Genomic DNA, 12,065 nt, shown 5'->3' with positions numbered 1-12,065 from the left:
TGTATTATATAGTTATTAAAGCTTTTTTTAATAAATAATTAAGTACTTACATGCAGCTGAGAACTCTGAAGCTTTACTTCTGTTGCTTTCGTTTTTTTCCTAAAAAGTTTGTCAAATTCTTTGACTTTTGTTGTTGAAATAAGAAACTACGTAACATAATTAAGTTTAACAATAACTTATTATATGTTTAATACTTTTCAAGTACCTAGATTCTCAAGATCTTTTATGATATTGTTGGTAAATTTTATCACTAAATTTATTAACTTCATCAAATAAACTTAATTTAAATTAAAATTAATGCGTTTAAGGTTACTTCTAATTAAACAGCACCGTTTTATCTTTTATATTTCCTTTTTTCGATCATACAACAATAGTTTAAAAGTTTTTTTTTACTATTATTTGATAGAAATTTATTAAGTTATAAAATAGAGCAATAATTATAAAACATTATACGTTACAGTTACGAGTCAGTTTAATACCTCTTATTATTAATATTTTACATGAATCTTATTTTTTTTTTTTTAACGATAGTTTTGAGCTAAGTTTTGTTTACAAGCTAACTAATACTATTCAATAATTTAAGTATTTATTTTTTAGTTTTCACACTTAGTAGAATGCACTAAGTAGAAAAAATATATATCCTTTAAATTTAAACTTAAAATTACCTGCGTTAGGTTTTCATTTTTTTCAGAGGTTTCTTTTTGTTTTAATAAACCAAGATTTTCAACTTCATTGGCTTGTTTTTCTATGTTCTGAGAAATAACTTCTTTCTCAACATCACTTTCATTTTTTAGGGTTGTTTTTAGTTTCGAATCACCACTCTCACTTGTCGTGTTCGATAATTCACTGTTTTCATCTGACTTTTCATCTTTTGATAGGGTTGTTGTGTTTTCTTTTTCAAAATTTTCTTTGATTTTACTTTCTTGCAGCTCTTTCAAGTTAGTGTTTGGACTTTCCTAATAAAATATATCTATCTATCTTAGCACTTTACAAGTAAACTTTTGAGAAAATTAAAAAAAAATTATTTAGTCTTATTATTTTTAAACTACTTCACCTAAAAATGATGTCTTAAATTATGCATATTTACCTCGGTGTTCTCTTTCTTTTGACCACTTTCTACATAACTTCTTAAAGACAAGTTTTCTTCTTTTACTTTTTCTTCTGTAGCTCTATTCTCAATTTTTGCGTTGCTATTAACTTCTTCATTTTTATCCGAACAATCTTCGTCCCGATCGGCTTCATAAGACGAGAGCAGAGATGCAGTCTCGTGGAGAGTATCAGACGACAAAGTTTTTCTGATTTTTAGTTTTTCTTCATGTTTTTCGGCAACTTTTTCATGTATTGGCATTTCGTCGTTGTTCAATACTTGTATTTTTTCTTTATTTGCTGTACTTGATTGAGTCTTTATTTTAGATGTTTCTTTTAAACTTTTTTCTCTTTTATCGTCAACAGAGATTTCTTTAAAATCTGAACTTTTACTAGCTGTGCTTTTTTCATCTGGCTTAGTTAAGTTTTTCACTTTTACTTCGGACAACGGTCTTAACACTTCATTCTCAAGCAAATTTTCAGATGATATTTGTTTTTTCAAGTTTAAAGTTTTTTCTTCTAAAACTTTTTCTTCATTTTTTGATTTTTCACTTTCTTTAATACTTTCTAATAATTTATTTGATTTTGTATCAGATTTTTCAAGTAAGCTTTCGGATGATTTTTGATTTTTTGAGCTTAAAGATTTTTTTTCTGAGACGTTTTCCTCATTTTTTGATTTTCCACTTTCTTTACTACTTTCTGATAAATCTTTTGATTTTGTATCAGATTTTTCAAGTAAACTTTCGGATGATTTATGTTTTTTAAAGACTAAAGTTTTTTGTTCTGAAACTTTTTCTTTACTTTTTGTTTTTTCACTTTCTTCATTACTTTGTACTAAATCTTTCGACTTATTAACTACTTCAACTACTTTTTCATTTTTTGACTTTTCTTCTAGTTGAGCACTTTTCATTGATTTGCTCTCTTCGTCAAAGAAGTCGTCCTTACTGCTAACTTTGAGGGATTCCTCATTTCTTACAGTTATTGACTCTTCATCAGATGATTTATAGCTGTTTCCATTTTGAACACCTAAATTCTTTTCATTTTCAAAGCTATTTTTTAACAACTTTGTGACTGTATTTTGAGTCGTTTTAGAGCTTAAACTGTTTTCTAATGAACTATTCGTGCTACTTTCACTCTGGCTAGTGCTTTCTGAGCTTGTACTTGATCTTTTGCTTAAAGAAGTACTACTTTTATTAGTAGCTTTAGAAGATTCACTGTTGGTTAATTCTTTTGATCGCTTGCTAAAAGTTTTGTTAGTACAACTTGATTCGCTTGTACTACTTTTAGAAGACTCTTTTTCTATCTTGCTTGACAACAGTGTTTTTTCAGATTCATTTACACTTAGACTACTGTCTTCTTTAGATGACTTGTTTTTACTTTTCTCCTTACTTTGTTCGACATCAAGTTCTTGGTGGCTTTGAAGCGATTTTGAGTTTTCAGAAACATCTGCTGCTACTTCGTTTTTTAAACTAGGCTTAGTTGTTTCGTCAATAGAATATGTAGATAAAGGATCTATATTTGAGTTAGACGAGTTTTTATTAGAGTCCTTTGCGCTTAGTGAAACGTTATCAGTAACCTTCTCTGAACCTTCCTTGTTTTGACTTGAAATACTTGACTTTAAATCGAGTTTTTCAAGTTTAAGATTCTTCAAAGGAATTTTAGGTTCTTTAGTACTTGACTTTAAATCCGAAGCTTTTGAACTTGGGCTAGTTGGACTTTTAGTGCTAGACCCGTTTTCATTTGAAGCTACTATTGCTCTTACTTCTAGTGGGGGTAGAACGACTTTTGAAGTTTTTGATGAGTTTTCAGTTTCGCTCTCTTTATACCTTTTGAATAAATATAATTTTTGAATTAAAAGAAAATAATTAATCTATTCTAAAGCTATGTACAAATTGTTTAAACAACTTGAGTAATGTATTAATAGATAAGATCTAAATATTTAAATCCAAAACTAAAGTGCAAAATTTATACTTTTCTCTTAAATGTGGATTATTAACACACATTTTTTGTCGCTAACCTCCTACCGAATGCAGTTTTTGGTCTTTTTATTTCGGAATGAATTGAAACGGATTCTTGTTGTGAGTGACGCGCACTGTTCTCATTCGAATCCACTACTGCTTAAAAAACATATAAACATATTAATGAAGTTTTAGAAATTTGCTAAATTCTTGAATAACTAAAGGAGCTTAAATTTTTGACTTAATAATTTATATTTATAAGCACTTTTTTTCTGCATGTTCACGATGAGATAAGTACGATTAAGGGTGTCTGCGCTGTACGTAGGTGGAAAGCTCGTTCTACAATGGAATCGAAACACTTCATTCGATTTTCTTATCATTATTTCGTCGATGTCCCAGTTACCTGTGTTAATTTACAGCGAATTAAAGTTTATTAAAGTATACATTTAAAAGTTCACCGGTACGAATTTTTTAGTCGCGGTTGTTGTAACTTAAATCTTTTTTGAACCAAGTTATACTTATCAAAATAATTGTTTTTACTAAAAAAATGTAGCTGTTTATAAATTTTTTTTTGCTAACTTAATAAAACCACTAATAATTACTTCGCTTACATTTATAAATACATAATCCTATACTTTAATAGCCTTATTTTGAAAACTTGTACATGCAATCATGTGTACCTATTCAAAGCAATTTACCAATGTATAAAAGTTGTTTATAAAATTTGTTAGAAATTTACATTGAAATATGCTTTTAATAACTACAATAAATTTATTTCAAAAGTTTTGAAACATAAATTGTTGCTCATATCTTATCACAAAGTTTTTCATCATATGTTTGCTGATTATATGTTTCAAAATTTTTAAAACTAGTATAAACATTAATAAATCTTTTTCTGAGCTTTTAATAATGACGTTTAAAAATGTTAATTTCTTTTCTCTAGAAAAAGCTAAATTGTTGCACATATCTTGTCACAAAGTTTTTCATCATATGATTACTGAATATAACTTTTTTTTAAGAAAAGAAATTAACACTTTTAAACGCCATTATTAAAAGCTCAGAAAAATATTTTTTTAAAGTGATAAACTTTTTTTGTTTATTTTTTGATTGAAAAAGATTAAATGCTTTGGTTATACTAAGTAAACTAAACAATATTTTTACTGTAGAAAATTTGGAAGCTTTAACTATTTAATTTTGACTTCAAAAGATATATTCTTATTATCTTTACTAAAACAACTGATATTTTACTTTAAAGTTTGTAGCTTTATATAGTTTATTGAATAAAAAACTTTAAAAATGGATTTTATGTTTATAGTTTTGTTTTATTTAACTTTGTGTGTTATGCTGCTTATGCAATTTGTAGTAAAATAATCAAAATCTAAACTTTCATAAAAGCATTTCAAAAGTATTAAACTTATTAACCAACCATTAGAGTAGTGATGGATCGATATTTTACTCAGACTTCCAACATCTATTCCATAAAACGCTACGTGGTCTGTCTGCATATATATAAAATTAAACTTTAAGGGGAATTTTAGTTATCAGGAGACAATAATAAACAAGAAGAAGAAAATTAGAATAATAAATAGCTAGTAAATGGGTGTATCTTTTAAAAAGGGTTGATATTCTTTTAATTTTTGCCAAGTAGGCAATCTCGAAATTTATTTTTGAAAATCCTGCTCTAAGCTTTTACTGATTCGTTTGTGTACAAGCCACTTACGTACGACATTTTAAACATTCTTTGCATCGTTTCAGTAATTTCAAAACTTTTACTAAGAACTTTATTATTATCATCGCCATAAAAAGACACTGTGAAGTTTCCTCTAGATGCACCAAACTTCGACTTTATTTCCAATTCATAAATACATTCAGCAGCGTCTTCTGCGATTGAGCTTTCTTTAGAAACCTAGTATAACGTATAAACTTTATATGTCATCTTCATTTTAATATTTAATGTAGATGGATTTATTTTTTCAATAGAATAGAAAAAGCTAGTAACTTTTTAATAACTTTTGTTACAAGCATATCTAATACAATTTTTTTTTATTGCTTTGTATAGAATACTTAAAATAAAATTCACTTAATAAAATTTTATTTTTTAAAGTTACAATAATCAATTAAATTTATGGTCGTAAAAAATAATGATTTCATAATCTCACTTTAGGTGTTACTGGTGGGTGAGGTATCCATGCTTGTTTTATTTCTTCATTCTTAAGTTTTGGCTTTTTTCTAAAAAAAATAGTCAAGTTTTTATAACATTTTTTTTTTCTTTTACAGTAGTAGTCAAAAGATTAAACTCAAACAGTAGTACATTTATTCTTGAAACAATTTTTTTAGTAATTACAACTTGTCTGTACTTTCACTTAATAAATAATTTTTTTGATAAACCTTGCTCCTAAAACAATCATTTAAATTTCTGACTAAAAGTTTTCAAAGCCCATAAATAGTATATACATACATACATAAACATATTATTAATAAAATACTACAGTTTTTTCTGATACAACTGTTCAGTTTTCTTTTAAACAAAAAAAATAGATCTTTAGTCAGTTTATTAATTAAAAATTAAACAAAACATAAGCAAAAATGAACAGGAGATTAAGAGAGCCTCTCTGTTTTAACTTTTACTTAGTACTAAAAGTATAATATATGTATATATGTTTTGACAGACATTTTTCTATGAAGTTCCCACTTCCCAGTTCTCGGCACAAAACACACATCAGCAGTAGATGTTGAGTGCAGTGATGACGTTATTGATGTGACGTCATTATCTGGAGTACCTAGCTCCTCCAATTTGTCTACTCTTTTCTTTCGTCGAGGATGCTTTCTTCCGTCTAAGTCGTAATCATACCTGAATTAAAGAAATTGAATAAGCTATGTTAAGTATTACTTAATGAACACTTTTTTTTGTTTTAATTAGTTTATTTATAAGTTTTAAAGTATTTTTGGGTTTCATAACGTTAACAAAAAAAAAATTTTATGTATAAATGTTGTTAAAGTTTCTATTGTTTTCGTTTCATTTAAAACAGCCGATGATCTAAATTTGTACATTTTAACACAGTTAAATTTGTTTTCTTATATAAGTTGCCATTTAAATATGTTAAAAGAATTATTGGCGCTTATTATAGATGCTTTCTATTAAGCTTAACATTTACTAAAAATAACTTTAAAGACAATTTTTAAAACAACATGCTTAATAATTAAGTTTAAGTTCTTTTTTTATTAATCGAACTTTTAACTTATTTTAAAATTTTTTAAATATTGTACAAGTTTTTAAACTAACTTAAGTCTCTTTTTATTCGGTGAAACTACAGCAGAAAATGGGCGACTATACGACAAACTTCTTCCTAGTTTGTTCGAAGGTGCTGATTTTGGCCTAATACTTCGATTTTTCTTTTCTGTCAGTGCAACAGATTCCTTCAAAAGTTATTTATTCTAAGCTACATTTTAATAAATACCGACATATAAAAATAACGCAACGACGAAAATTAACTTAACTTACAGTAGCAGCTAGAATGCGACTCGATTGCTTAATCAATTTGTTAATCCTTCTTTTTTGAGAGGGACTTTTAGGGGGAAAGACTTCTATGAATCTAAGTTAATATTATAGTTGCATAAACATATTATAACTCTTTCCTTGTAGTTTGTTTTAGTTATAAATAATATTCACCAATACAAAAATGTTTTAACTCAAAACTAATTATATAAAAATAAAATTTTTAACTTTTAAGTACTGTTGAACTATAAATTAAATGTTTTAATAACTTCAGTGTACGTGACTTTTTTTTTTAGTACCTTCTTTTAAAATATAATCTTTTTATAAAAATTTTCAATTTGTAAAATATGTGAAAGTCAATGGAGCTTTTACTTATATAACACAAACTTATAATAAAATTTTTACTACTTAAAGCTTATGTATACTTTTATGTATGTACCTTTAAATGTTTTTAAAATGCGTATACATGTTAAAAAGTCGTTTAACTGGTACTTTAAGTATATTTTGTACAGAAGTTTTTGATTGTTATATTTTTTTTTCTAAAACTAAACATAGACAATAACTTTAGTTCTTACAGTTCTATTTAAATTGTTATTAAATGCTCTTAAATTACAAAATACAAACTATTGTATTACTATCAATACTTATACAAATGACTAGTGCATCACCTTAGTTGAATATCCTTGTTGGACTTTTTCATAAGTCTTCTTCGAGCACGACTGAATTCATCTTCATCATCTAAACACTAAAATGTTAAGGTTAATGAAATTATCTCCGGCTATTCTTTCAAGTTTTATATTAATTGAATTGTTTTATTTTCGCTTAAGCAAAACGTGTTTATTGATTACTTAAATTTGTTTGATATATTATGATAAACAAGTATAACATATCTTAAACTGATATATGATAATTAAACTTATAGCTAGTATTCAAACTAGTTGTGCATTCAAAATCAAATAAACTTTTCTATTTCCTTTTATAAAACAAATATTGGCAAATAATAATGCTAGCAATTTAAAAATACTTAGAACAGATCAATTGTATACACACTGAAACGAAAATAAACCTTGTTATCATGGTTACTAAGTTTGCTTATGAGCTTAAACAATTTATTTATGTAAATAAAAAACACTTATAAAAGAGAATAGCTAATATCCTCTTTGAATTTACTTTATTCAAAAGTTTATATTCTCAAGCTAATTAATTATCTACTTAGACATTAAATAAAACTAAAGATACTTACAATAAAATTTAAGCTTCATTTTCATGTAAAGTCTAAGTAGCATTAAGTTCAAAATTTGTATTTATTTCTTTAATTTATTTGTACAAACAATTTTGTGAGCAAATATGAATTTTAAGTTTTATTTTAATTTTTTTAATGTTTTACATTATCTTACTTTTGTATGTACTTTATTTTGTGACATGTATCATAAAGTCGGTAAACAAACATTTTACCTTTAAAATGTTTGTTAAGAAAAATGTAACAGATAAATTTTAAGTTTCCAAAGCAAATAGTTGTACACATTTTATTTTATTTCTAGTTAAACATAGCATTTGTTTAGATTCTCAATCAAAACAATTCGTAAAGGCAAACTATTTCTGTTACAAAATTTACAGTGATATTGTTTATTGAACGATAAATAAGCGCTCAAAAAACTTGGTCAAAGGACCTGGTGTACGAAAAAACTTTTTGGTTATCGAGCATACACCACGAGTACTGCAGTGATAAGACTTATTTATTAACTAAGATGCACAGAATACATAGCTTTGCCGCAACTTTTAAAACAATTAAAATTAGTATAGAATTAAACCTAAAATGCAAACTGTTAAAGTAATTTAATATTTTTCACTTTTTCATAAGACTTCTTGAGATTTTTTGAAATGTACGACTCTCTTGATGACTTCTTCGAATGTTCAAAGTTTGTAAGTTGACTTTTTATCTGGTTCGGCGTGAAATGGTGCTTCAAATTTATGTCGTGCAACCCTTTACTTCGGAGTATAGAATTCTAAAAGTATAAAAAAAATTAGAACTATTTAGACATTTTGAAATTAGACACACTAAAACTGAGAAAGTAGTTAATTGGTTATAAGTTCGTCGTTTATGCCTTGTGATTATAGTTTTCTCAAAAATGAAATCAGGTAGATATTTTTTTAATTATCTGAATAACTGAGATAAGCAGTGAGTACAATATAAATTACAAATTGAAATTTCTAAAATAAAAAAGCTTTTAATCTTTTTATACTATAAATAAATTTTGTATCATGGGTCGCCAGGTTTTTATAAGTCACGGGCCAATTTTATTTGAAAAAAATTCTCGCGGACCGCAGCATATAAATAAAGTCTTTCGCAGGTCGAAATTATTTGAAATAATTGTAGTAATCAATGTAACAATACTGTTTATCAAAAAATTAATATAATAAAGAACTAGTAGTTATTACTTATTAAATATAGAGCCTAACTGTAAGCTTTTACAACAAAAAGTTTATCTATTGTTTTTTAAGTCTCTCGAAAAAAACAACTCGCAAGCCGTAGTTTTTTGCTTTGCAGGCCACAGTTTGTCGACCCCTGCTTTATATAAAACATAATACACCTTAGTAGCAAAACTTTTGGTTTTGATCTTTTATAACATAATTTAATTAATTTATATTTTAAAAGTTCTTTTGGATATGGAGTAAAAAAGGTAATTTAAGATGCAAAGATTTATTAATTAACAAGGTAACTTTTATAAATACTCAACTATTTTTTCAGGATAAAACCTAGTTTACGAGAAGTCAACGATATAATTTTTATTAGTTTTATCAAAACATGTAAAGAAATAATCTAGCATGTTTTGTTTTAACTTTAGAATAAACTTTAAGTTTTAATAGTACACAAAGTTTTAACTCAAATTAATAAACACCTTAATTACACAAAAATAACTAAAAAGAAAGTTTAGTTTTCGATATTAGTACTGGACTTCAACTCTTACTACAAAAGAAAGGTTAAACTTAATAAAAGTATCGATCCGTTTTTAAGAAGTAAACAGCAGTAGTCAACTAATTTTATAAGATATTTATTAAAAAATTAATCTATACTGTTCATCATTAATTAACTTTAAGTACTCCACTAAAAATATTTTTGTTTCACTTTTACTATTTTTTGAGTATAATAAAGGTTATAAATCTGCATTAAACAAATATTAACTTGATAGTTGATTTGTTTTACTTCGTTCAATTTGATGAACTATTGCATGGTAAAATAGTATATGTATATATCATAGTGTAAAATAAAGCTAGTAAACTATATAAGTTTTTTATCTTAATATTAACGGATATCTTTTAATACTTCTTTGTCAATATTTGAGTATCTTAAACTTATATATATATATACCAATTTGTCCTCTACAGAATTTCATAATTACGCAGTTTGCTATTTTTGTGTTACTGTTAAGCACAGTGCAATTCATTTCGAGCTTTAACATCTGGATATTACAACCAATCTTATTACTTGTATGAAACAAATGTAATTTATTTTTCTGGTTTCAAATATTTGCAATAAACTATTTATAAGCCCCTCAATTCGGCTCTGTGGAAGGTGATTTAGTTTATATAATCTTTTTTTTCTAACAAGCTTTATTAACAACAAACTTTCAAACTTTTAACTTTATAAATATAATTATGGCCCAAAAAATGTTAACGTTTAGCTGTCAATTAGGTTATTTTCTAATTTATTAATTGATTAAAGTGTTTTTTTTCTTATGCTAAAAAAACTTTAATAATCTTGTAAAACAAAAACTACTGTTGATCATTTAAAAAAATAAACTGTAGAACAGAAAATTACAAAAAAACTTACTGTTTGACCATATCTACGATTAGACCGTCGATTTAGCTCTCTTGTGTTAAATCCTTGCTCATACTGTTCATACTCTATGTAGGATCGTCTATGAATAAGTTTTAAAAAAAGTTAGAAATAATATATACCAACACATTAGTTTTTATAAAGTCAATTAAAAGAGTTTTTTGTAAAATTAATTAATTTACTCATTCTTTAAAAATCAAACAGTCTAAACTACACATAAGTAAAATGAAGTATATAATAACTAAACCAACTGTAATGAATAATCCCTAAAAATAATATAAAGTTTTACTTAGTTGATATGTTTTAGATTACCGCCGTAAAATAGGAGAAATATGTCGCACATAGAAAATAAAAGCTTTAAAATCACACGTCTGGCAGTATAAATACAAAACAGGTAATAAGACCGATTTAACAAAGAAAAGGGAAAGCAACAATGGTTTTTATACATATAAACTGGTTGTTTGTCTTGCTAAATATGCTGGATTGTTATACATCGTAGTTTCTATAGCAATAGTTGTAATAATACTTATGTTTGCGTCAACTTATGAAACTTTTCAGTTTTTTAAATTTTTTTTTTATAATTAAAACTAAATAATTATCATTTAGTATCATAATTTTTAGTTAAAACGATTAACATAAATATTTACAATTTTCAAAAAATAATTGTAGCTTGTTTATATTAAAAGAAGGTTTATAACAATTTTGCAAGTATAGCTTCTAAAATTTAAAAAATTTTTAAGATACATCCTAAAATTCAAAAAAAAGGACAAATAATTTAAAGTTTAGTTTTCTTTCTTTATGACATTAAAACCATTGTAAAATGTTTTTTTTATATACATTTGTAAAATAAGAAAGTATTCAAAAATCTAATAGCACTACTTGAAACCAAAACTTTTTTTGAACTTTCCTTGTAATAAATAAGTTGAACCACTGTTGTGCTTTTAATTTTACATAACTTTGAATTTATGAAGCTTACTAATCAAAATTTTTACTACTAATCAAAACAAGTAACTTACAACTTTCTCGCTACAGTATTTACCAAAGCTTTAGATGAGCCGTCCATGATTTATTACTACGAACTTGCTACACTTTTAAGTTAACTTTCCATTGTCTATTTGTATATTTTCGAAACACTTCTTATCACTCTTTTAGTATTTCAAACAATCACAATTGAGTTTTAGTGCTCTTTGCTGCTTTACAGCGGTGACATTATTAGAAACTTGAATGTATTTTTTCATGTTTGCAATTTTTACTACTTTTTTTTTGGGTTTTTGTGTGTAATTTACTAGTTTTATAAAAAGTCATTATCATTATATAAACGATATGACTATTTTTTATTTACAAAAAGGTTTGACTAATTTTTACAGTTATTTCTCGAAAACTGACTAATTTCATTTTTGCTGTATGTAAAATTTGACAAATTTTTTCTAAAGATGTAATTAAGGTTTCCTTTTGTAACAATAAAGCTGACCTGAAACTAAAGCTGTTATTGTTTTTGTTACTCAAACTTACTTTCAGCAAATTCTGTCATTTTATTTTGGTTTAATTATTTGTCCTTTATTTCTTAATATTTATAGCTTTTAGATAAAGATCGGTTAATGAACTATTCTTAGCAGTGATTGAAGCAGCAAAGTAAATCTAGTTAGGTTATAAACAACTTTTCTTAGTCTTGGCACTAATAAAAGTT

At 25.8% G+C, this 12,065-nt stretch overlaps 1 protein-coding gene across 1 annotated transcript in view; it reads right to left on the bottom strand.

Moving 5' to 3' along the window:
* The window catches only part of LOC145828647 (uncharacterized), a 31,722-nt gene extending 20,238 nt beyond the window's left edge, over positions 1–11,484 (bottom strand). The window contains exons 1-16 of the mRNA XM_082936402.1: positions 11,395–11,484; positions 10,373–10,460; positions 8,391–8,546; positions 7,209–7,285; positions 6,547–6,637; positions 6,328–6,461; positions 5,716–5,895; positions 5,204–5,273; positions 4,765–4,950; positions 4,471–4,543; positions 3,310–3,447; positions 3,104–3,200; positions 1,946–2,912; positions 1,088–1,501; positions 666–956; positions 51–99 (exon numbers count right to left, since the gene is read on the bottom strand). Coding sequence (XP_082792528.1) covers positions 51–99; positions 666–956; positions 1,088–1,501; positions 1,946–2,912; positions 3,104–3,200; positions 3,310–3,447; positions 4,471–4,543; positions 4,765–4,950; positions 5,204–5,273; positions 5,716–5,895; positions 6,328–6,461; positions 6,547–6,637; positions 7,209–7,285; positions 8,391–8,546; positions 10,373–10,460; positions 11,395–11,441 — 3,058 coding nt within the window. The 5' untranslated portion in view covers positions 11,442–11,484. The remainder of the gene's footprint in view (positions 1–50; positions 100–665; positions 957–1,087; positions 1,502–1,945; positions 2,913–3,103; positions 3,201–3,309; positions 3,448–4,470; positions 4,544–4,764; positions 4,951–5,203; positions 5,274–5,715; positions 5,896–6,327; positions 6,462–6,546; positions 6,638–7,208; positions 7,286–8,390; positions 8,547–10,372; positions 10,461–11,394) is intronic.
* Between the last annotated feature and the right edge of the window lie 581 nt (positions 11,485–12,065).

The sequence above is a fragment of the Thalia democratica genome, chromosome 2 (assembly GCF_965202585.1).
Source record: "Thalia democratica chromosome 2, ktThaDemo2.hap1.1, whole genome shotgun sequence".
Taxonomy (NCBI): Eukaryota; Metazoa; Chordata; class Thaliacea; order Salpida; family Salpidae; genus Thalia; species Thalia democratica.
This window is presented reverse-complemented; position numbering and strand designations above follow the sequence as displayed.